At 40.5% G+C, this 24,403-nt stretch overlaps 5 protein-coding genes across 9 annotated transcripts; 3 read left to right on the forward strand and 2 right to left on the reverse strand.

The window, feature by feature from the left end:
- Positions 1-358: 358 nt before the first annotated feature.
- LOC108018732 (uncharacterized) lies at positions 359-1,229 on the reverse strand. The gene is made up of 3 exons (XM_017086305.4): positions 1,062-1,229; positions 781-1,001; positions 359-724 (listed from the first exon to the last, which is right to left on the reverse strand). Exons 1-3 carry the CDS (start codon positions 1,104-1,106, stop codon positions 511-513), a joined length of 480 nt encoding a protein of 159 aa, XP_016941794.3. The 5' UTR covers positions 1,107-1,229; the 3' UTR covers positions 359-510.
- A 983-nt stretch (positions 1,230-2,212) lies between these two features.
- LOC108005021 (RNA polymerase-associated protein LEO1) lies at positions 2,213-5,967 on the forward strand. Of its 5 annotated transcripts, none has more exons than XM_070995729.1 (7): positions 2,213-2,352; positions 2,414-2,477; positions 2,530-2,703; positions 3,027-3,200; positions 3,577-3,750; positions 4,254-4,427; positions 4,487-5,967. In XM_070995729.1, exons 1-7 carry the CDS (start codon positions 2,310-2,312, stop codon positions 5,901-5,903), a joined length of 2,220 nt encoding a protein of 739 aa, XP_070851830.1. In that variant the 5' UTR covers positions 2,213-2,309; the 3' UTR covers positions 5,904-5,967. The 5 variants fall into 5 exon arrangements, with proteins under 5 accessions (XP_070851830.1, XP_070851832.1, XP_070851831.1 ...); XM_070995731.1 differs by having other exon boundaries at positions 4,260-4,427; XM_070995730.1 differs by having other exon boundaries at positions 3,033-3,200.
- Positions 5,968-10,395: 4,428 nt separating this feature from the next.
- On the forward strand, positions 10,396-11,806 carry LOC139352883 (putative gustatory receptor 92a). The gene is made up of 2 exons (XM_070995525.1): positions 10,396-11,570; positions 11,611-11,806. Exons 1-2 carry the CDS (start codon positions 10,562-10,564, stop codon positions 11,781-11,783), a joined length of 1,182 nt encoding a protein of 393 aa, XP_070851626.1. The 5' UTR covers positions 10,396-10,561; the 3' UTR covers positions 11,784-11,806.
- Positions 11,807-12,421: 615 nt separating this feature from the next.
- On the forward strand, positions 12,422-24,369 carry LOC108013997 (putative gustatory receptor 92a). The gene is made up of 2 exons (XM_070995734.1): positions 12,422-13,048; positions 22,999-24,369. Exons 1-2 carry the CDS (start codon positions 12,743-12,745, stop codon positions 23,929-23,931), a joined length of 1,239 nt encoding a protein of 412 aa, XP_070851835.1. The 5' UTR covers positions 12,422-12,742; the 3' UTR covers positions 23,932-24,369.
- LOC136117030 (uncharacterized) lies at positions 18,413-22,943 on the reverse strand. Its single transcript, XM_070995732.1, has 2 exons — positions 22,090-22,943; positions 18,413-21,862 (listed from the first exon to the last, which is right to left on the reverse strand). Exon 2 carries the CDS (start codon positions 19,734-19,736, stop codon positions 18,414-18,416), a length of 1,323 nt encoding a protein of 440 aa, XP_070851833.1. The 5' UTR covers positions 19,737-21,862; positions 22,090-22,943; the 3' UTR covers position 18,413.
- Positions 24,370-24,403: the final 34 nt, after the last annotated feature.

Consider the following 24,403-nt stretch of genomic DNA (forward strand, 5'->3'; position numbering starts at 1 on the left):
GTGGGTTGGAATGTGTTTGTGTTGGTTTTACCCACACTCACACACGCTCGTTTTTGGGATGCTTTGTTTGCTGTCTGCTCGCGTTTAGTTAGCGTTTTTCTATTGCAGCTCCATTTTAATGTTTAACAAACTTGAATGGCGCAGTTGAGAGCTCCCAAACAAACAGAAGGAAAATACAAACGATTTTGGCTCTTTTTCGCCTCTTTTTTTTACCCCTTGTTTGCCCCCTTGTTTTGTGCGAAAACTTTTGTGAGAATTGTTTTAAACCGTTAAAATTGTTTTTTTTCCCATTGCGTACTTATCTCGTTTAGGTGAAAATGCCAGTTTTATTATTGAATTCAATGGAAACTCTGTGAACTAAATATTGAATTAAATATTGATTTATGCATAATTGTGATACAAAATAAGATTTTCGATACAGAAATGCACGTCATGGTTGAACCGTTACCAACAAAAACTTACAAACAAGCGAAGTCGATTGCTTAAATGGATTTGGCCGGAATACGTGATTTAAAGCCAAGGAAATCTGGGTCCAGGTGGAGGTGGATATATAAAATTCAGGTGCTGCGACTGCTGAGGGTGGTATTGCATTTGCGGCTGATTTTGGACTCCTGGATGGGGGTGTCCCAAGGGATATTCGGGCTTATAGCTCTTAAAATTTGGCGGTTGTCTATAATGGTCACCACAGGCCCCGTGCATTACGTGCCTGGATCCTTGAACAGGACTAAATAATAAGGGAAATTTAAACTATATGAAGGAAATCATTTTTATAATCCTTACTGATCACCATATGGAGGGTAAACTTTAGGATTTCGCTCTTCAGTAGGTGGTTGATTTCCATAAAACCTGGGTTTGCTGACCTCCATTATTCCCGGTGACTGATGAACTGGTGCCTGCAGATTATTCAAATAATCATTCGGATGACGACTGCTCGTGGCCATTATCATAATTTTGCTAAAATTATCACTTCCGTAAAGTCTGGCAAACTGCTCAACGCTTTCCTAGAATACCAAAATAAATTAGATTTTATAAAATACAAGTTCTTATAAAGGTCGTCTTACATCCGGACAAAAAATACCCGGTAGCCCCATGCCGCTGTAAGCCATGTTGTAATTTAAAAGGTTAATCTAAAAGAACTTTGATAATTTTGAAAATATAAAAACAGAATTTTGGAGCGAATTTGACTTGTTGTGTTGGAGACGAAAGCCGAAAATTAAATGGTAGTTTTTGACAGGGAGAATACAAAATCGAATTTATTTTTGACTCATTTCTCGTGGGTAAATTAATTCAGGGCACCCACAATTTAAAGATGTATTCATATAAATAACATACATTTAAGTACCTCTTTAAGAGCAGCACTCGTATTAACTTGATTACCATTCAACTGACCGTTCAGTGCTTGGGGGCAAGATAAGCGTTAAGCAGTTGACAGGCAATTATTGCACCCGTATAAGGACATCGACTACTCGGCACATTCGTTTAATTCCCCGTTTATTAATTTACGCTGAAAATCCTTAACGACAGGTTCATGTTTTTACGGCTGCCACGGCAACCTCATTACCGCCGACTTATTGTAAATAATTATTTGCGGCTTACAAGCATTTTTTGTGCCCTTAGCGTATGCGGAATTTATGAATAAATCATTTGATCCGCATTCGCCGGCGGCTGTCCTGCTTTCGAGTTGATGACCTCTTCGCCGGATAATATGCAATATGCATTTCCGCGGCGCCGCCGATTCGCTGGGCAGGTGCTTGCTGTTGAGTTTTAATTAATCGAGAACTCATAAAAATATTAAAATGCAAAAAAGCACAGGGCTTATGGCCGGGCCATATCGTCAAGAGTCGATGACGAGTGGGAAATGGCGATGCATGTTTTATTGCCCTGGCATGCCATATGAGTATATGAGTGGGCAAAAGGCATAAAGCTCTGAGGTCCTTGCTGTCTGCACAATATTAAATTAATGCCGCATTTTATTTTTTTGCTTTTATAATTGGGGGATAATATAGCAGGGCTCCAGTTCTTCAGTCCAGTATGCACTAAAAAATATTTTAAAAGTCCACCTCTGTTCTCGTTTTTAAATTTGACCGATTTTCAAGCATATCAGAGTTGCAATGTAATGTGTCTTTACCAACACTAATTGTAAAAATAAAAGGTGACCTGCTTATCGATAATCAAGTCACTTGTCTTTGCTGTCATATATGACAAAGCATAAATTATTTTGCACTAGAAGTAAACAGACGAATTTTCTCTTGCTGCGACCAAAATCAGATCAAAGTTTTTCTCAAACAATTTGCGTAAACCTAAGAGCTATGGTCGACCCCAGTGTACATCCACAATATCGTGCCGCGATAGGTTTGCATAGTTGAACAGTATTCTTTAAACAAAAGTTATTAAAACCGTATTTTTTCATTAGTCACCGACGACAAGATGAGCGGTACTCCGGGTTTTAATTATAGTTCTACTGGCCGTACAAATCGGTGTGTTCCAGGAAAATATATTACGGCGAATTTACTAAACTCGTATTGTTAGTTTCAGAGAGGAACTGCAAGAATTTAGCAAAGAAGACCAAGAAGTGGGTTCAATCACTAGCAACGTTGGCACAAGCAAACCACGTCCTTACCGACCATCCATAAATGCTAAGAAGTATTTTGCTAAAAGGATTAAGAAATCAGCAGACGTCTCCAATAGTAGCCGCATTGACGGGTGAGTAGTTGTGTGTTTAAATATTAGTTTACATCCTTAACCTAAACCTAAAATGGCGATGCATGTTTTATTGCCCTGGCATGCCATATGAGTGGGCAAAAGGCATAAAGCGCTGAGGTCCTTGCTGTCTGCACAATATTAAATTAATGCTGCATTTTATTGTTTTGCTTTTATAATTAGGGTATAATATAGCAGGGCTCGAGTTCTTCAGTCCAGTATGCACTAAAAAATATTTTAAAAGTTCACCACTGTTCTCGCTTCTAAATTTTCACAATTTTGCAGGAACATATATTACGGCGAATTTACTAAATTCATATTGTTAGTTTCAGAGAGGAACTGCAAGAATTTAGCAAAGAAGACCAAGAAGTGGGTTCAATCACTAGCAGCTTTTGCACAAGCAAACCACGTCCTTACCGACCGTCCATAAATGCTGATAAGTATTTTGGTAAAAGGATCAAGAAATCATCAGATGACTCGAATATAAGCTGCATTGACGGGTGGGTAGTGTGTGATTAAATATTAGTTTAAGATTTTTGTTGAGTTTTAATTAATCGAGAGCTCAAAAAAATATTAAAATGCAAAAAAGCACAGGCTTATGGCCGTGCCATATCGTCAAGAGACTTGAGACAAACAATTGGCTTAAACTTGAGAACTGTGGTCGACCCCAGTGTACACCCACAATATCGTGCCGCGTTAGGTTTGCATAGATAACCAATATTCTTTAAACAAAAGTTATTAAAAACGTATTTTTTATTAGTCACCGACGATAAGATGATCGGTACTCCGGGTTATAATCATAGTTCTACTGGCCGTAGTAATCGGTGTGTTGCAGGAAAATATATTACGACGAAGTTACTAAACTCGATTTGTTAGTTTCAGAGAGAAACTGCAAGAATTTAGCAAAGAGGACCAAGAAGTGGGTTCAATCACTAGCAACGTTTGCACAAACAAATTACGTGCATACCGACCATCCATAAATGCTGATAAGTATTTTGCTAAAAGGATGAAGAAATCAGCAGACGACTCGAATATAAGCTGCATTGACCGGTGGGTAAAATATAGTTTACTTCACTAAACCTATTTGATTTCAAACATAAGTGTAAATTATTTTTATCAAAGTTGCAAAGTTTACCAACACTAATTGTTAAAATAAATGGTGATTACCCTATGCTGTGCTCTACTAATCGATAAATGAAGTCACTTGACTTTGCTGTCATATATGACAAAGCATAAATTATTTTGCACTCGAAGTGAACAAACGAATTTTTTCTTGCTGCGACAAAAGTCATATCGAATTTTTTCTTAAACGATTTCCTTAAACTTGAGAACTATGGTCGACCCCAGTGTACATCCACAATATCGTGCCGCGTTAGGTTTGCATAGTTGAACAATATTCTTTAAACAAAAGTTATTAAAAACTTATTTTTTCATTAGTCACCGACGATAAGACGAGCGGTACTCCGGGTTATAATCATAGTTCCACTGGCCGTAAAAATCGGTGTGTTGCAGTAAAATATATTACGGCGAATTTACTAAACTCGTGTTGTTAGTTTCAGAGAGGAATTGCAAGAATTTAACAAAGAACACCAAGAAGTGGGTTCAATCACTAGCAACGTTGGCACAAGCAAACCACGTCCTTACCGACCATCCATAAATGCTGATAAGTATTTTGCTAAAGGGATCAAGAAATCAGCAGACGACTCGAATAAAAGCAGCATTGACGGGTTGGTAGTTGTGTGTTTAAATATTAGTTTACTTCACTAAACCTATATGATTTTTTCAGAAACCCTGAACTAGGCAAACCAACCGGCAGTCAGCTGCACAAAAGACGACCAACGATAAATATCGTTCAGGGAAATTTACCGACCACCGATCGGGATGTACCCATTAATTCTTCCACGAGCTTTAACCCAATCGATGAAAGTGTATTTGATGATTTGCAATTACCTCCAGTCTTGAGCCAGAGCCCTGAACCTCGCTTTAGCTCTCAACAGAGTTCTTCGACAGCAAAGGACAAACCTTCTCCCAAAGCGGTCAGGTATAGCTTGAGTACAAGCTCAGATTGTGATGGTAAGATTTCGCCTGACCTTGAGAATAGCTCTACTGGCGGTCTGAACCCAAATACTAATTACTTCGGGGATTCTCCGGAGGATGAGGAGAAAGATGATGGAAAACAAACCGGGAAAAGTATATGGTCTGAGATGGAAATCTCCGACAGCAGTGGCGAAGAAACTGCCCAAATTGAGGGCGCTCAACTGTCCATTGAAGAGCAACATCGCCAAATGTTGGGAAACAAGCTGACGGCAAAGTTCAGTGCCACCCTACCGGCTGAAAACTCTGCCCATCTTGATGATCAATCGCAGTATCTAAAAATGCCCCATTTCATAGCCGTAGAATCCAAGGCCTACGTGGCTAAAGACTTTAAAAATGCCATGACTTCGGAGGATTTGAAAGACGAACAGGCTCGCGAGGACTTCAAAAATCGTCTAAAAACTACAGTAAGGTGGAGGGAGGATGAAAATAAGATCAAAGAGTCGAATTCTAGGATTGTTCGCTGGTCCGATGGCAGCGAGACTTTCCATGTGGGCGGCGAGGTCTTCGATGTGATGCATCACCCGGTGACAAATGACCAAAACCACATGTATGTTCGCCTGGAGAGCTTCTACCAACCTCAGGTACCGATCAAGGACAAGATGACACTGCGTCCCAAACTGGACTCCGAATTCGGACAGACTCATGTCCAGGGTATGCGTAATCGCGCCGTGAATAAACCGCAGACGGGCGTCAAGGTGCTGATGAACACGGATGTTGATCCTGCCCAGGATCATGAGCGTCGCGTCAAGCAGGAACTGGCCCAGTTGCGTCTCGAGGAGCGTGAGAAGCGTCGCGAGACTCAGATGAATCGACGCAAGCCGCCGGCTAGGCCCATGCGTCACTGCACCGCAGATGATACGGATCCGGATAGCGATATGGACATCAACCAAAATCAGTCAGATGTAGAAGGGTCAAACGATGAGGACAACTACTCTAAGGTCAACTTGGCGGCAGCTTCCGATGACGATTTGTCCGATGAACCCCGATGCAGCACTTCCAAGGGCAAGAAGATTCTCCCATCGGATTCCGACGAGGCTTTCCAGAGCCCAAGTGCTGGACGCAAGGCCAAACCGATGGTCTATACCGATTCCGATTCATCGTACTAGAGGGTTAACATCCGCTCTGTACGAAATTCCAATAAACATAATGCATTAGCCAGCCCACAACAAAGAGTATAGCTGCAACTGATAATTAATTAACAATTTCTCGCCCCCACGCTGGGCGGCACGGCCATTGCCGTAATTAGTGGGCGTGGCAGTGCAGTGTAGCACACATTAGTAGCCGGCACAGAAATTGCTTAAGGTCACAATGGGGTCGTGATTGCAGCGAGGAGCACTCTAACCCGAATGCCATTGTCCGGCTGCCAAACTGGCAGGCATTCCAACGCCCAAAGCAATTAGTGGCTAGGTGCACGGGATGGCTGCCTGGTGTTTTTGGGAGATTGGACTCGTGGGTGGTTGTGGACAATGGGGGCGAGGTGGTGGGCCGGGGTCAACGGCTCAGTCGAATTGGCCTCTTTGATTGCAACTTTATGCTTGCCAGGGCCTAGAAGCTGTCTGCCCCACAGCTGTTCAGACTCTAAAACCAGTTGCATATTTTCAGTAACTCAGTTGCAGATAAAACTGCCAGAAAATAGGCTTTTGAAATGCTTTTCGCAGAAAATATTAAACTGAAAAATGTACCTATACTTTACACTCAAAAAAGTATTCATCCTGATTTTTTTTTTAGTTCTAGAAACAATTAGTTTTAATTTGAAATTTTTTGTTTGATTTATAGATATAATTTTAAAATTGTATATTTTTTATATGTAAGAAAACTGAATTTAATTTAATAATTTTTTGTTGTTAAATAGTTTTTAGAATATATTTACACCGGTCGACAAAAAAATGTTCAAGACCAGACTCTACAAAATCGGAAAGGATTTTACCATTAAGTTACGACCCCAAGCTTAAAAATTTTCCATCACATCACAGTTTTAAGAAAATCGTGGTCAAAGTACCTAAACCATTCATAATTTATAGACAAAGTGGCCATAGAATGCAATTTTTAAAATCCAGTATGGGAACATTTAAAGTTTAGGTTCATGTAGTACTTAAAATCTTACAGCGAGATTTCTGAGGCATGCTTGTAAATGTTTTTGTTCATTTCACACTTAACTGAGTTTGAGCTTTAATATAGATTAATTAATATAAAGCCCGGCATTATTGATTTGAGGGATGTGTTTAGTCATTATTTGGATGAATGTTGTGATTTGTGTTTGCTCATTTAACCGGTGAAATTTGATCATGAGCTTGTGGAACTTACATGAGCTTGTACGCCAAAGGGGGGGCTTGAGTTTCCTGAGTAGACTCCTTTGGCTCAAAGGAGCATATAAGCTCATTACAATGCTACGGCTTTGTTGTTGCCTTTGCCGGGGCAATGCATTCGAATGTAACTGAGATACGCCCCAACTTGCTATGGGCCATAAACTAAACTGTCACGGATTTTCGGGCTGGGCGGAAAATCGAGCAGCCATACGACACGCCCGTAGGCCAAATATCTTGCACACATATTTGTCGACAAGTTGGCAAACTGTGCGGGCGAAAGGTGGCAAGTGGGTGGTGGTGAAAGGTGGGAGGTGGGAGGTAAAAGGTGGTGGCATGTCAGCCTTTGTGCTAATGCAATTTAGTGCCTCCTGCAGCAAATGAACCTTGATTATGTGTTTATTAGACACCAATTTACGCCTGCTGCAATGTTGCAATGTGGCCTCTTCTCCGGCGGCCTGGCTTGCTTTTCATTTAAGCTGGCTGGCGTATTAAAATTACACACCATTGTCATAAATATCATCTGTCGGCTCACCTGCATTTATACTCGAGAATTCTTGGGCAAGCCTTTTGAAATTCAATTATTTCGATAGTGCTGATCAAAGTAGTGTCGCCCAAGATGACTGTTTGTGTTCCATCAATGGATTGTTTATAATTAAGTTTAAGTGTCTGGTGTTTATTTACGGACAATGGGGCTTGCACCTTATTGCCCTTAAATTTCACTAAGGTTAGTAAAATAGCTGTTTTTATAAGGGTTCTCAAATCTGAAAATTAATTTACTCGAATCTTATGCTTCAATAAACCGCACATATTATAATCTAATAAAATCAACCAACTTTTTATGATGGTTAGACCCATATCAAATTGTTATCTCTGTCTGATGAAACTGGTGGTATTTCGACCACTAACAGACGTTAACTAGATACACTCATTAACCCGAAAGTCTTGGTTTTATATCCATTATACATATGCAGGAAGGTTATACTTGTTAGCCAAAGCAAACACAATTACACTTACGCACTCAAATTTATTTACAGGACATAAAGTAGACACTCCTTTTCGCACACGCACACAAGGACATGTCGTTGAACAACCGTATCCTGTTAGTTTACATACCTCAAAGGCATTAATTATTTATGAAGAGACAGGCTGAAATAGAAGCCCACTCTGCGTTAGAAGGAGACAGCGAGAGAGGTAGAGGAGAGAGCGAGAAAGGAATGTAATAAAATTACAAGCAAATGCCGTAAACACGAAAGGTTTTGAAATTCAAGCAAGTGAAAGCGGCATTAAGTTTGCTGGCCGTGACAACTGGCAAACTGGCTAACTGGCCAGCAGTAATTAAAGGCTATAATAAAGCTAACGTTTCTCCAGGAACCAGATGGTGGGACAAGGAGACCGTAGGCACATGTCAGTTGTCAACGCAGCAATTTGACAGGACCCGCACTGAAAAGCCCAGATATATCCATTCCCACAAAGACGAGCAGGGAGAAGCCACAAAAACGAACCTAAATGCTGACCAAGACAGGCGATTAGAGCAGGACAACCGCAGTACAGTGCGTGACAGAACCCTAATTCTAAATTAAATTAAGCCTTTATCTTGTTAGTGAAACATTTAGAATCCGAAATACTCTTTTACTTGTTGTATAATCTTAATATAAAATTTCTTATTATTAATAGAAGGCTAAGAGTTGGAAAATGGTTTAGGCGAAAACAAAAGATGTTAACAACTTTTCAAAGGTTTTTCCAATTTTCATTATTAATACTTAATTATATATTTTTATAATGTTTCTAATTAATTTTTAATGTAATATATTTATGTTTTTCTAATGTTTCTTAAACTTATATATTTTTGTCAATCATCAAATATATAAAAATTTTTTATAACTGATTAAAATATAATAAGATTAAAATGTTAATTTAATTATGGAAATTTTTCTTTTTAGTTTTATTATACATTATGAGAAAGGAATAGGCATTTGATTTAAGGGCTTTACAATTTTTTTAACAGTTCGAAAATTTTTACCAATTAATTAGTTAGTTTTATGGAGCGCACTGTACTTATGTATGTATGATTGTCACACTTCAGATACTTGACTTGTATTCTCAAGCACGTTGGCCTTGTAGATTTTATGTCTTGCGGCTTGCATTATAAAATTAGTGACATACTCTAATGGGGCAAGTGGTGAGCGTTTGCAAAGTGGGTGGCGGGCAGTAAGAGTCTCGGGGATAAGGACACTTTGATCCCTTTGACGACTTCAAACCCTGAACCCTTGCTGTTTATGACAGCTGTTGATATTTCACTGTCTCTCATTAACAATTGGCAAATATGCCACAAACTTAAACTAATATTTGCTTAAATCAATGAACGCTTAGGCAGCGATACTATTTCACTTAATTTCATTTCATTCCATTTTACATACGAGATGGTTTTAATGGCATTACCGTCCCAATGTTTGCACATAGTAAAGAGCCTTAAAATCAAATGTGCGTGTGTTTTAGGGTCATTAGTTGAATATGCATTAACGCTCATAAATAACTTTACACTTAATGTGAAATTGGCAGACTAGCCAACTCACAAACACATAAACACCCGCAATGCATTTAAGCGGTTTTCGTTGATCACATTTATCATTAAAGCCGCATTCATTGAATAAATAATTTACATTCACATGCATAACTGTAAATTACAAATCTGCTTGATTTGACTAATTGTTGAAATTGATAGCAATAATTGATATATTAGGGCGCAGTTCTTTATACAGAGTATTTAAAATGCTATGGAGGTATAATGTTTTTCATTCACTAGAATAAGGATTAATTAAAACGTTTGATCCAGCGGAGTGCCACGCCCAGTCTAATGACCACAAACGCCCATAACTCTAAATCTATCTGTCTGGCGCCTACATTTTTTTTAATTTTGTAAAAGTGCATTTGAGATATTGTTCTGATTATGAATACCCATCTAAATGCCAAAATTTTTTTTAATCACACCATTCATTTAAAAGTTATAGGCAATCAAAGTGTGCCACTTTGGAAACAGCCGATTTGCTGCATGCTTATCTCCATCTCCCTCGCACTTTCCTTAGCTGAGTTACGTGTATCTGACAGTCGAGGCCATTGAAAGAATAAGTATTTCATTTTAGAGGAAGGGTTCGAAAGGAAACACGTGGGTGATCAATGCGTTTAATAGATGAAGATATCTAAAAACGTGTCAAGGATTTGTCACCACAAATATTGTCAATCTATGATGTCCAAGTTTTCATTAGTTAAATGCACTTCGAAGTGCATATTTTTAAACTATCATTTTTTACTTTCACCTTAATCGTGGCTATGCATTCGACACCATAAATATTGCCAATCTATGATGTCAAAATTTTCATTAGAGTAATGCACTTCGAGGTGGATATTTTCAGGTTTACAATTTTTCTATCAGCTTAATCGCGGCTGTAACCTCTTGTATAATGTTCGGGGTACTTCGTCAGTTAAATACTCCAAAACTTTCCGCTGGAATTCTGCGATGGAGTCTTTACATATTCAGATTTATGGGAGCAGTGGGCTTGAGACTTAAAACCACTTCTGATAACCGAGTGGCGGTGGAGGATAGTTCTCTCAAGTGGAAGTGGTTTTCTGCCATTATTCGCATAGGATGTCAAACTATATTTATGACAATGTTCTTCAGTTGGGATGTGCCAAACGTCGAGTATACCGAACACTTTCTACACCTTAACCGTTTCGTGCTCCAATTTGGCTGTTGCATGTCCATCCTAAGATTGCAGATATTGCAAGGACAAGAGGTCACTAAGTTGGTCAATAATTTACTTCAACTTTTTCGACGAGTTCAAGACTTTTGCGATGGAAATCATAATGGCTTTGGAGGAAAAAATGAACTAATAGTTTTATTGTTTATGATACTCAGCTTCATACACGAGGAGATCTACATCCTAAATTTGATTAAACCCTATTGGAGCCCGCGTGAAATAATTGCTGTATTTGCTGACACCTATTTATCCTTTGGGATTAAAATGCTCACATACTTTGCCTGTTTGTGGTATATAAGTTTGGCCCTGCTATATAGCGATTTAAACGATTTTGTTAGATCTGAACTGCTGACTTTGGATTTACAGCCGACTAATGAAAAACTTAGAAAGACCCGAAAAAACGTTAGAAAGTGTTTGGATTTTTACAGGGACCTTAGTTCCTTAGCATCTGCATTCCAAAAAGTCTATGATCTTCCACTTGTTTTTGGATTGGGCTATAATGGTATGTGCTCTCTCCTTTTTGCATATTTAGTCATTATCCGAATCAAATATGATATGATTCTCCTATGCTCAAACACTGTGAATGAGTTGTTAAACATATTTATTTTGGCTTGGTCGGTCCAAAGAGCAGTTGTGAAGTCTGGTGAAATTCGACTGTTGATGCTGGATAATTCCGATCTTAGCAAAATTCGAAATTGGCAAAAAAACGTATGTAAATGAACAGAATTTTAATTTAGTATAACAATGTAAAGTATATATTTTTTTTTTGCAGTTCGAATGGTGTTATATAGAACTGAGTGTGTACGAGTTTCGAGTGCGCCCGCTTGGTCTTTTTAATGTATCCAAGGAACTCTTCATGGAATTTCTTTCGGCCATGGTCAGTTACTTGACCATTTTAGTACAATACCGAATACAGCTCGAATAGGTTCAAAAGTTATGTATTTCGATTATTTGGCTTAAGAATTGTGTTTTGTATTTATATATAATTATGAATATATACATTAAAAATTATCTGTTCATTTGAAAAATTATCTACTCAAATGATGAAAGTTTTATTAATTAAATATATTTGTTCTATAATTAAATACAAACTTTTAACTTGTTTTGTTAATGGGTCGGCTAAGTCAAAGAATTCGTAAATCTTTGGATATTACTAGCAACTTCCTCCTTTTAGAAAAATATTGGGTATGTCCGATTTGCGTTGTAGAATTTTTTGGTATTCTCCTTTTTTTAACCATCATAGATCGTTTATAAGTCATAGTTATTATCTTTTACAAAATGATAATAGAATAAACATTGAATATGCTTAGTGTGGTTTAAGGTTCTCAAAAATTATTCTTGAAGTTAATTTAATTCGAGCTATTGGCTAACTGAACCTGCAGATTTTTTTATGATTTTATTTGATTCGATTCAAATTGATCGATTTCTTAGGTGGAAGTGTTGGTAACTCATATTAGGGCTTTTTAATTTTTCAACCGGCAATATGTTGTTAAATTTGTATTATTGGCTACCTGGGTTTCATCATGTAAAGTGTAATACAGTTAAAGAACTTAATAATAAAGGTTTATACTCCATACCAAATAAATTTCATAAATATATTAGCATCTCACATACTTAAAATGTCATGTTCTTAATCAAAGATAATACCTTCACCAGATAATTTATTTTTAGCTTAAATGCCGCTAACAATTTAATCTAAATTTTGCTTAAGCTGTCATTAGCAAAATTAATCTCGATGGTTACCTGCCAACTCCAGTCACCTGTCAGCTCATGATATCATCGGGCCTCAGCTTAAATTGTCATTAACCAAATGCACCTGGTGTTCCATTGCTTAAAGCAACCATATCCCAAATTCAGTCGGAGTTTAAACCAAAACGGTCGATCATGTACGGAATTTTTCATCTCACGAGTGTTCCGAAACTTAACGCCTTAATTCTGAGATACATTTTCCGTTACGCACAACTAATTGGCGTCATATTTTTTTGCCTTAGAAAAAGTAAAGATGGGGAAAGGGTATCAAATTGCAAATGGATCAAGTGGATTGGTATCACCCATCGAATTGTGACCTTCTGTATCTTCATTTATTCGTATTTTTTGGCTATAATTTTAACAAGTCAACCCGCCGCGAAAGTTCTTCATGTTTTTCGACTTCTACTGAGCATTCCCATCGTTGCGCTTATCTTGGGATATGTAACGAACCGCTACACTTATAAAAACTCTAGGCCAGATGTTGCCTCGAGATGCCAGCGCACGCGATAATTTATTCTCCGGCTCTGGCTCTTCGGCTATGGGTGTGATGGTCTTGCCGACATCTCGGAATGCCTATTCCTAATAAAATTCCGATATTCGCGTGCCTCACCAATCTAACCGGTATAGAGAATATCACACACATCATGTTGCTGGACCTTTCTTGTATACTCCCTTTCCGACTGACCTGCCCCTCTCGCCTCCCTCGATGTTCTGGAGGTCTTGGTCATGCCCACCCTACCAATGGTCGCCCGTACCCTCAGCGCTTAACAGCCTGAGCGACCCCTTTTTTTTTCTTAAGTGCACTCCTTCATCGCAGGACAACGCCAGCCGCGGCCAACACTAATTCTTTTTAGCACATTATAAACATTTTAATTATAGCAAAATACAAACATAACTTATTCTAAGATAGACGATAAAAATCTCATGCGAATAGACGACAATTTTAAAATTACAAGATTGAAGACTTTTGGGACTAAAACTGATGAGCGATTTCGCAAATCCCCTTGGTGGACTTTGCCTAAATTATTAATGGTATGATTTTCTTGTCGTGCTTGCTAATATTGGGGTTTCTTCATGGACATTTCAAAGTCAAATTTTAAGTAAAATTAGTCAGACAAATTTTGTCGACTGGCAAATTAAACAAAACTCAAAGCGAACGAAGAGCTTGGAATCCACGCGATCGAGCTTTCTTTCGCTCATGTTTTCCCGGTTCGCTCAGATGTTGTCGTAAATTTTTTCTCTGCTTCTTGCTCATTCGGCCATCCCTTCTGATCTTTCCTTCTTAAGTCTCACCCTCCAATTTATTACATTTCCTTCCTACTCCCTTTCTTTTATGTAATGAATATATGAAAATTTGGACTCACCACTGTTTCAAATCCATCGACGAAAGCGCTTTCTTCGGGATGATGATGAGAGCTGTGAAGGGGGAAAGAAAATGCAAAAAAAGAAGAGAGGAAAGGGAGACACTCAAACCGACACAGCAAAAAAATGTAAAAAAAAATTACTTTCGGGGCTGGCTGAAATTTCGATCGCGGCTTCAACGCATGCTTACTTTTTCTTCTTTTTTTTTCCTTAGCTAGCTGCCTAAGGCACTAATACACCCACATATTCACAAGCACCAACACAAAAAAAACTATGCTTACACTTAAATTAGCTTAAACTATGTTCTAGCCGCCAACTGACTCGCTGGCAGCTACTGCAGGCTTTCACCGACGCGTGCGGCGGGTGCAAAAAAAACGTTTACTTTCGCGTAAATTGATCTTTTTCTCTAAAATCTTCTTTTCGCGACGGAGCGCAGCGAAGGCGACTGGCGTGATCCGATCCGTGTAGGAGACTGAAAGCTCCCGCTTTTGCGAAGCCCCGCCTCTCTTTACCCACGCAAACGATAGCGGCTGCCTTTACGGCTTAATTTAAACTTTGCTGTCGTAGGTCGGGATTTTGTAACTTCTGAAACCGTGGATATCTAAATTAGATCTTTCTTCTCCTTTTTCTTGCTCAAACACACGGCCGGTACCGCCTAGGGTTATGGGGTCAGGTTAGGTCGAAAATATATATATAAAATTAATGCTTGATTTCCAATGCTGCTGCCGCCGCCTTTTCCGCTTGGCCGCCGAATTTCTCGCTTTCGTTTGGCACCAAGATCCACATCCGTTTCTTTTCCTTTCCTTCCCCAGCGCCTTCTCGCCGACTTTCCGAATCGCCTTCCGCCGACCGCCAGTCTAGGCGCGATCCAACCGAAAATTGAACAAGTAAAAAAATTTCCCTTTTGGGTCACTCGCGAACTGTCTTGAGTTGACTGCGTCTATACGCTGCCGCTGCCGAAAAGGAAAAAAAAGCATCCGCCGCTGCCGACCCGCCGGTAACCTCGATCGTGGGGCATGGTGAATTTCTAGGGCCGCTTGACATTTGCCGCTGTTACTCTCCTAGACCCCCCAGCTACCTATAAACCCTTTCTAGGCCTGTCACAGGTGGCGCCACCGCTGGGTTTTATCGGACCCACAGATGGAGCTACTAAACCATCTAGCCTTTTAGACAAGCGTTTCAAAAATACCCCCCCCTCAAGATCAGACTTGGGGGTCGACGCTCCAAGGATGATACCAAGAACGCTTGTCATCCTGACTCTACTGCTTTATGTCCTTAGCATGAAAGCGCCCCACATACCGTCCCTGTAGATCCTCGAGGTCATAACAAGCTTGACCAACCTTTTTCCTCACCCGTGACTTTACGAAGGCTGGTCCCAACTTTGCGTTATAGCCAGCTGCGAAATTACTTTGCTTGAAATTTCTACGATAAACTTCTTGACCTTCCTTGAAGAACACCTCCCTTGACCTTAAATTGTATTTTCGCTCATTTTTCTCGAACTGATTTTTCATTACCTCTAGAGCTTTGCTGCGGACCAGCTCAAGAGAGTCTTCTCTAGAAAACGCCAACGTTTTATCTTCCAGCAAATTGAGGGCTCTTAACAGCTTGTATGTGGCCCCAGACGATATGAAATGCTGTCCGAACACCATATAATATGGGGACGTCCCTAAGCTTGAGTGAACAGCTGATCTCAGGGCGCAGCATATACTACTTAGCTGCTCATCCCAATCCTTCTGATCACTTCGCACGTAGGATCGAATGGCGGCTATCACGGAGCGATTTACCCGCTCCGAGGCATTTGACTGAGGAGAGTAAACCGGCGTCAAAGTGTGAGATACCTTGTACTCTCTTAGGAATTTTTGAAATGCTTCAGACTTAAACTGCGATCCATTATCTGACATAATCGTCTCGGGAACGCCAAAAACATGAAAAAGCTCCTGCTGCATGTACTTCACAACTACCTCTGCCGAGAGTCTCTTTACTGCCTTTAAGAAAACGAACTTGCTGTAATGATCCAACACAATAAAGATCCCAATATTGCCACTTCTGGATCTTGGGTAAGGTCCTAAGAAATCTATGTAAAGTTTTTGAAATGCCCTCGCTGACTCCGAAGCCTTTCCCATTGGAGGTCGCAACGCTTGGTTTGGGGCTTTATTCATTTTACAAATATCACATGACCTTATATATTCTTTTACATCTTTTACCAAGCCTGGCCAATAATAGTATCGCCTAAGCCTTTCCAATGTTTTGTGAACGCCTCCATGCGACGCTAACGGGTCATCATGCGCATTCTTAAGTGCTACAGGCACCAAACCCGAGGGAACCCATAACTTCCAACAAAAATTGTCGTGGATCGGCTCTCCAGATGTATGTTCAGTTCTCCGGAACACAAAACCATCGGCTGATTTTAAATCAGGGAGACTACTGGCATTAGCTTTAACCTTTTCGATCAGCTCTATGTAGTCCGGATCTTTGAACTGGGAAGATTCTAAATCTACAAGCAACCCATGGCTGGCCTCTAATGTAGCGACTTCTTCTTCGTTGACCCTCGATAAGGCATCAGGAACAACATTGAGCTTGCCACTGCGATGCTCTATTTTAAAATTGAAACTTTGAAGTTTCAATGCCCACCTCGCGAGTCTAGAATGCAAATCTGTCTGTGTCATCAACCATTTAAGCGACGCGTGATCGGTAATCACCGTGAATTCGTGGCCCTCAACATAGGCACGAAACCTCTTGATGCAAATAATAGCCGCTAAACACTCTTGCTCCGTGACCGAATAGTTTCTTTGTGCCTTATTGAGCTTTTTTGATACAAAGGCAATTGGACACTCTTCGCCACTCTCAGACTTTTGAACTAGAACACCCCCTACTCCGGTATTGCTAGCATCACAATGGATATAAAAGGGCTTGCTAAAATCTGGGCTACGCAGAACGGGTGCAGAGCAAAGCATTTCTTTTAACTTATTAAATGCTCGCTCACCCTCTACGCTCATCACAAACTTTTGTCTAGGTTTTAGTAGATCGGTTAAGGGAGCTGACACTGCAGCGAAGTTACTTATAAATTTTCGGTACCAACCGACCATGCCAAGGAATCTCCTCAAAGCTTTCAAAGTCTTTGGCACTGGAAAATTCGTCATGGCCGAAATTTTATCAGGGTCGGTACGCACTACGCCTTCCCCTACTATATGGCCTAAATATTTGACACTTTTCATGCAAAAATTGCTCTTTTCTACGTTCAATGTCAAACCTGCTGCTCGAATGCAACTTGCCACCGAACTCAAAACCTTCAGGTGACTATTGAAACTATCTGAGACGATAAGCAAATCGTCCAAATAAACAAAGACCTCATTCCTAAGTTCAGCCGGTATTACCTTATCCATCAGCCTAGTCATCGTTTGCGAAGCATTCGTGAGCCCAAATGGCATCACTTTATACTGATATAACGGTTTACCAGGTATGGTGAATGCCGTTTTGTCGCGTGACTGAGGCTCTAAGGGGATTTGCCAATAGGCATCTTTAAGGTCGAGGCTAGAAATCATGTTCGCCTTGGGTAGCCGACTGAGAATTCCGTCTATTTGCGGCAAAGGATATGCATCCTTTCTGGTTACTGCATTGACTTTTCGGCTGTCCAGACAAAGACGCACCTTTCCTGGCTTCTGCACCAGCACGACCGGTGAAGACCAAGGACTATCGGACTCCTCAATTACCCCAAGTTTGAGCATACGGTCTACCTCTTCATATAACAATTTCTCGACCGCCGGTGAAACCGGAAAATGTCTCTGCTTTACGGGTTTCGCCTCTCCCACATCAATAGAATGCGACAAAAGACTGGTTTTCCCCAGACCAGAGACCGCGAAGGAAGGGAACTTGTCAATCACGGCTTGCAACTGGATTCTTTGACCATTAGTTAGAATGTGAGAATCACAAGTCAATTCCTCAACCCGCATAGCCGGTGGCAATAGCTCAAAAGAGGACCAAAAATCAATGCCCAAATAGAGGTCTTGACTAAGCGAGGGAATTATAAACATCTCGAAGTCCTCTGTTTTTCCTTCGTACTGTACTGGTGTCTTTAAACGACCTATCACATGTTGCCTTTGCCCATCAGCTGTGTTCACTGTACTTGCACCCCTCTTGAACGGAACTCGACCTTTAATTATTTGATCGGCCAACTTTCCGCCTATAGCGCTTATGGATGCCCCCGTATCTAACAGTCCTATTACAACTCTGTCAAGCAAACGAACCTCTGCATAGGGCCGTCTGTCCAAGCTCTTATAGCGGATTGCGTATATGTCCTTCGCTGACTGCCAATACCCTTTGATCCTTTTTGCATTTCGAGAAGGTTTCTTATAAGGTCTAATTTTAGTATTTGGAAATTCTGTGTTCCTTATGAGTTGCGGCCAGAAAACTGGTGGCTTTCCCTCAACCCCTGGTCCACAATCGTTTAATGCTGATTGACAACGGAATTCGCTGGTTTGTTGCGAAGAACACACGGCTGTTGTCGAGGACGTGAGTTCAGCTCCGCGTTTTTTTGACACTTCGGACAGGTATGTTTGTAGGTGTTTGGAATACCGCATCCATAGCAGAATATTTTCCGCCTCTCCTTACAATCATGATAGCGGTGTCCCTCTTGCCTGCAATTCCAGCACACGAGACCTATAGCATCCACCTCTATTACCTGGTCAGGATCCGAAAACTCCGAAGCTTCATCTGATAGATACCCCTGCACCAACTCCGACACCTGTTTCCGAAAGGGAACTGGCTTCTGATAACCGTAGGTACGCTTCACGTCTTCAAGAAAACCTTCCCTGCGACGGCAAATATCGCGAAGCTTTTGAACAGAATCGATGGTAACATTCAGCAACTCATGCCTTATTTCCGGTCGCAAATTCCGTCGAAGAGTTTCAATCAGGTCCTTTTCTGCCATCGGTACTTCCAGACAGTCGGTGATCTGCACAATGGCGTCGTAGAAAGCGTCAAAGCTTTCTTTTTCTTTCTGCTTCCGGTCTCGAATCGTTTCCCTAAGATCCACATCTGTGCGCGTATCTCGGAACTGCTTGCGTAAAGCTTCCGTCAGCAAATCCCACCTAGAGCTGTCTGAGACCTTGTGGAATCGCCAATAATATTCGCGAGCTTTTCCCTCAAAGAGAACGCTGGCATTCCCACAGAGCAAGTCAAATCGCGAGTTCAGAGTTTGGCGTGTTAGCGCCTCCACACGATATAAGAATTTATCTACACTTAACCCGTCCTGATCACCATTAAAACGCAACTTCCAACTGCTTATAATTTGCCCGACTTTGTCGGGACGACTCCCCAAATCAGAGCTTGAAAAGGCTGAGATGGGCCGGTCTGGAATATCAATATCTCCTATCTCTGACGAAACTCTAAAATTATGGCTGGATTCGGCTGGCCTGAGTGGCTCTTGCATCTGCGCAGCTACATTTGTTTGGATCATCGCCCCCATCCGTTCGGTTAGCTGAGTTAATAGGTCATTCTGCATTGCCTTTAATTGCTGCGCAACAATATTGGCGATCACCTCAGCTTCAGTGCCACTAGTTGGCTGTTTCCCATTAGAACTGGCTGGAGCTTTCGGCTTGGCACCTTCTCCCTTGGGTTTGCAACCAGGGCAACTGCCCTTGGCCTTGATGAGATTGTCAATACAATCTTTGTGGAATTCGTGGCCGCATTTTGCCCGTCCCACTTGGTCTGCTGACAACGGCCTGTCGCAAAGCGCGCATTTGGGCGATCCTGAAGCCTCAGAGTCCATTGCTGCGTAGGAAAATTATGACTAATTTTCGTTTGAACAACTCGAATATATCCAGCCTACGAGTAACAACAGACAACCAGAAACCCGCAAAAAATATATAAAAGAATTTGACACCCGATTTCGTATAAATACAATCAAAAATAAATCAAATAAAGGTAATTGTTTAAGAACTTATTCACGTTCCATCTACCAGATCGCGGAGGGCTTTTTGATCCCCCCAAGCTCGAATTAACGGACCGCTTGAATTTTAAAATGGGGCTCCAAATGTTTAATAAATTAGATGGATTATAACTAGTAAATTAGATAAATTATAATTAATAATATAAGAATTATAAATTGTATACAAAAATAAATAGATAAAATCAATTCAAACAACTCAACAAAATCTCAATATCAACAGTCTGGCCAGCAAGCTTAGCTAATTGCTTGCAATAATAATGCACTTTTATACAACCAAAAGGTTTCGATCAGCACAAAAAGGGAAAATAAAAACACAGAGCTTTGTCTCGCCTATCAGCGACAACAAAATCAAACAACGTCCGCCGTGGTCAGATTGTAACGCGAAGCTTTTCGCTCTCTGTTATCCAAGCGACAGATTATTGCACTCTGAGATAAATGTCGGGCATATGCCTCTTGTCTCTATCCGTGGCCTGAGGTTTATATAAAAACATTTTTACTCAGTAATTCCTATGCGAATATTTGACAAATGGATATGTGCAACTTGTGGGATTTTTCTTCGCGAGCCTTTGGTGATGCCTGTCATCCGTGGTCAAGTGTCCCGCTTTTCGTAAGCAAGTCCACTTGCATGTCCTATGCGTCTGACTTGCACCGCCTCGAGCTGCGACGTGTAGAGTATACACAAATAGGTTTGCTTCGGCTAAAAAAACTGTCGGCAGTGGTCGGCTTGATGATGATCATCCGTTTTCCTATGCTTCCGAACACCTTTAAAGTCGAAACTGATATCCTAACGACTGGAGCAACCTTAGCTAAGTACATATATGTAAACACACCTATATGCCAGCCCACCCCTTGGTCCTTAGTACTCGCAGCAAAACGAATGTATGTGTGTGTGTAAGTCACATTAAAAATGTGGCCCCACACCTTGGGCGCCAATCATAATTTTATTAATTATTCTTTTATTAATTATAACTGTAACGAACCGCTACACTTATAAAAACTCTAGGCCAGATGTTGCCTCGAGATGCCAGCGCACGCGATAATTTATTCTCCGGCTCTGGCTCTTCGGCTATGGGTGTGATGGTCTTGCCGACATCTCGGAATGCCTATTCCTAATAAAATTCCGATATTCGCGTGCCTCACCAATCTAACCGGTATAGAGAATATCACACACATCATGTTGCTGGACCTTTCTTGTATACTCCCTTTCCGACTGACCTGCCCCTCTCGCCTCCCTCGATGTTCTGGAGGTCTTGGTCATGCCCACCCTACCAATGGTCGCCCGTACCCTCAGCGCTTAACAGCCTGAGCGACCCCTTTTTTTTTCTTAAGTGCACTCCTTCATCGCAGGACAACGCCAGCCGCGGCCAACACTAATTCTTTTTAGCACATTATAAACATTTTAATTATAGCAAAATACAAACATAACTTATTCTAAGATAGACGATAAAAATCTCATGCGAATAGACGACAATTTTAAAATTACAAGATTGAAGACTTTTGGGACTAAAACTGATGAGCGATTTCGCAAATCCCCTTGGTGGACTTTGCCTAAATTATTAATGGTATGATTTTCTTGTCGTGCTTGCTAATATTGGGGTTTCTTCATGGACATTTCAAAGTCAAATTTTAAGTAAAATTAGTCAGACAAATTTTGTCGACTGGCAAATTAAACAAAACTCAAAGCGAACGAAGAGCTTGGAATCCACGCGATCGAGCTTTCTTTCGCTCATGTTTTCCCGGTTCGCTCAGATGTTGTCGTAAATTTTTTCTCTGCTTCTTGCTCATTCGGCCATCCCTTCTGATCTTTCCTTCTTAAGTCTCACCCTCCAATTTATTACATTTCCTTCCTACTCCCTTTCTTTTATGTAATGAATATATGAAAATTTGGACTCACCACTGTTTCAAATCCATCGACGAAAGCGCTTTCTTCGGGATGATGATGAGAGCTGTGAAGGGGGAAAGAAAATGCAAAAAAAGAAGAGAGGAAAGGGAGACACTCAAACCGACACAGCAAAAAAATGTAAAAAAAAATTACTTTCGGGGCTGGCTGAAATTTCGATCGCGGCTTCAACGCATGCTTACTTTTTCTTCTTTTTTTTTCCTTAGCTAGCTGCCTAAGGCACTAATACACCCACATATTCACAAGCACCAACACAAAAAAAACTATGCTTACACTTAAATTAGCTTAAACTATGTTCTAGCCGCCAACTGACTCGCTGGCAGCTACTGCAGGCTTTCACCGACGCGTGCGGCGGGTGCAAAAAAAACGTTTACTTTCGCGTAAATTGATCTTTTTCTCTAAAATCTTCTTTTCGCGACGGAGCGCAGCGAAGGCGACTGGCGTGATCCGATCCGTGTAGGAGACTGAAAGCTCCCGCTTTTGCGAAGCCCCGCCTCTCTTTACCCACGCAAACGATAGCGGCTGCCTTTACGGCTTAATTTAAACTTTGCTGTCGTAGGTCGGGATTTTGTAACTTCTGAAACCGTGGATATCTAAATTAGATCTTTCTTCTCCTTTTTCTTGCTCAAACACACGGCCGGTACCGCCTAGGGTTATGGGGTCAGGTTAGGTCGAAAATATATATATAAAATTAATGCTTGATTTCCAATGCTGCTGCCGCCGCCTTTTCCGCTTGGCCGCCGAATTTCTCGCTTTCGTTTGGCACCAAGATCCACATCCGTTTCTTTTCCTTTCCTTCCCCAGCGCCTTCTCGCCGACTTTCCGAATCGCCTTCCGCCGACCGCCAGTCTAGGCGCGATCCAACCGAAAATTGAACAAGTAAAAAAATTTCCCTTTTGGGTCACTCGCGAACTGTCTTGAGTTGACTGCGTCTATACGCTGCCGCTGCCGAAAAGGAAAAAAAAGCATCCGCCGCTGCCGACCCGCCGGTAACCTCGATCGTGGGGCATGGTGAATTTCTAGGGCCGCTTGACATTTGCCGCTGTTACTCTCCTAGACCCCCCAGCTACCTATAAACCCTTTCTAGGCCTGTCACAGGTGGCGCCACCGCTGGGTTTTATCGGACCCACAGATGGAGCTACTAAACCATCTAGCCTTTTAGACAAGCGTTTCAGATACCAGACTTTACGAGGTCCAGAAATTATAGAGCTTTTCAATCAATTTCTCCAACTTTTTCGGCAAGTGCGGAACTTGTTTAAACCGAAACCAAATGGCTTTGGTGGCGGACGAGAGCTGATTTTGATCATGCTAAATTTGATCTGCCTTTTCCATGAGTTAACCTATATCTGGGTTGCAGAAAAGCATTTTTCTTGGTACTTTTGGATATTCTGGTGGTGCGACGTTTCTGTTGTCACCGGCACTAACATGTTCATTCACCTCAATTGTATGGCCTATCTGAGTATTGGTGTCCTTTATTCGGAGGTCAATAAATATGTACGTACCCATTTAGGAACCCAACTTCAGAAAATGAATACTGCGACCGACGAAAAAGAAATAAGAAGAGCACACAATCGACTGGAAAAGTGCATACATTTGTACAAAGAGATATATAATATCAGCACTACTTTTCAGAGAATTTTTGTGTTGCCTCTTTTTTTGGCTATGATAAATAAGGTTTTGCTGATCACCTCACTCGGCCTCAGGATGATTTTGGATTTAGAGTACAGCAGTTTAATTTTTTTGTTACTTATGGTCAAACACATATTAGACCTCTTTCTGCTAACTATTTCTGTTCAGGGTGCATTGAACCAATTTTGGATTATTCGACGGTCAAACTTGGAGATCGGCGAGGCTGGTAAACTAAGAAATTTTCAACGTACGGTCAGTCAACTTTTATGCAGTAAATTATTTGAATATTTTTTAGTGGTCTTTCTTTCGTTACAGCTGGAAATATTCTTCACCCATCTAAATATTTACCAGTTCCGAGTTTCAATTTTGGGCCTCTGTGAAATTTCCAACCAGCTTTTCTTAAAGTTTTTATCCGCACTGACATGTTGGCTGGCTTTTATTGCACAATATAGAATGCAGATAAGAAATGTTTATCAGAATACCTAGACTTAACAAAAAAAATGCAATCGAAAAGTTTTAGGGACTCTAATACTAACTCGATTTTAAATTGTAAGCCTCGAAAGCCTCTTAAAATAAAATACCTTGTTTTAACTCGTATTCATTCATTTTAAACTATATGACATATAAGTTATTATATGATATAACAAATCATAAGTATGTTTATAATAATACATACATATAAGAAATGAAATCGAAAAGTTTTAGGGACCCTAACAATAAATCGATTTTAAATTTTAAACCTTGAAACCTTGTATCAACACGTTTTCATTACTTTTAAACAGTTTGACAGTTAAGGTATAACGAACCATAAGAAATGTTTATAATAATTCCTAGATTTATAAAATAAAGTACAATCGAAAAGTTTTGGAGAGCCTGAAATCGATAATAAATTAAAAACCCTTAAAGTCATGTTTTTATTCATTTTAAATTATACGCAATACAAGTTATGATATGATAT

The sequence above is a fragment of the Drosophila suzukii genome, chromosome 3 (genome assembly GCF_043229965.1).
Source record: "Drosophila suzukii chromosome 3, CBGP_Dsuzu_IsoJpt1.0, whole genome shotgun sequence".
Classification (NCBI taxonomy): Eukaryota; Metazoa; Arthropoda; class Insecta; order Diptera; family Drosophilidae; genus Drosophila; species Drosophila suzukii.

Excerpts from the sequence above, each read along its gene's own strand:
- LOC139352883 (XM_070995525.1), top strand. The coding sequence starts at position 10,562 with ATGTTCGGGGTACTTCGTCAGTTAAATACTCCAAAACTTTCCGCTGGA. Across the intron at positions 11,571-11,610 it reads AAATTGGCAAAAAAACGTAT|TATATATTTTTTTTTTGCAG; the intron begins GTAAATGAACAG and ends AACAATGTAAAG.
- LOC108018732 (XM_017086305.4), bottom strand. The coding sequence starts at position 1,106 with ATGGCTTACAGCGGCATGGGGCTACCGGGTATTTTTTGTCCGGAT. Across the intron at positions 1,002-1,061 it reads CGGGTATTTTTTGTCCGGAT|GAAAGCGTTGAGCAGTTTGC; the intron begins GTAAGACGACCT and ends TTGGTATTCTAG. Across the intron at positions 725-780 it reads TACCCTCCATATGGTGATCA|TCCTGTTCAAGGATCCAGGC; the intron begins GTAAGGATTATA and ends CTTATTATTTAG.
- LOC136117030 (XM_070995732.1), bottom strand. The coding sequence starts at position 19,736 with ATGGACTCTGAGGCTTCAGGATCGCCCAAATGCGCGCTTTGCGACAGG.
- LOC108013997 (XM_070995734.1), top strand. The coding sequence starts at position 12,743 with ATGTACGGAATTTTTCATCTCACGAGTGTTCCGAAACTTAACGCCTTA. Across the intron at positions 13,049-22,998 it reads TTGCGCTTATCTTGGGATAT|ACTTTACGAGGTCCAGAAAT; the intron begins GTAACGAACCGC and ends TTCAGATACCAG.
- LOC108005021 (XM_070995729.1), top strand. The coding sequence starts at position 2,310 with ATGGTCGACCCCAGTGTACATCCACAATATCGTGCCGCGATAG. Across the intron at positions 3,201-3,576 it reads AATATAAGCTGCATTGACGG|TTTCAGAGAGAAACTGCAAG; the intron begins GTGGGTAGTGTG and ends TCGATTTGTTAG. Across the intron at positions 3,751-4,253 it reads AATATAAGCTGCATTGACCG|TTTCAGAGAGGAATTGCAAG; the intron begins GTGGGTAAAATA and ends TCGTGTTGTTAG.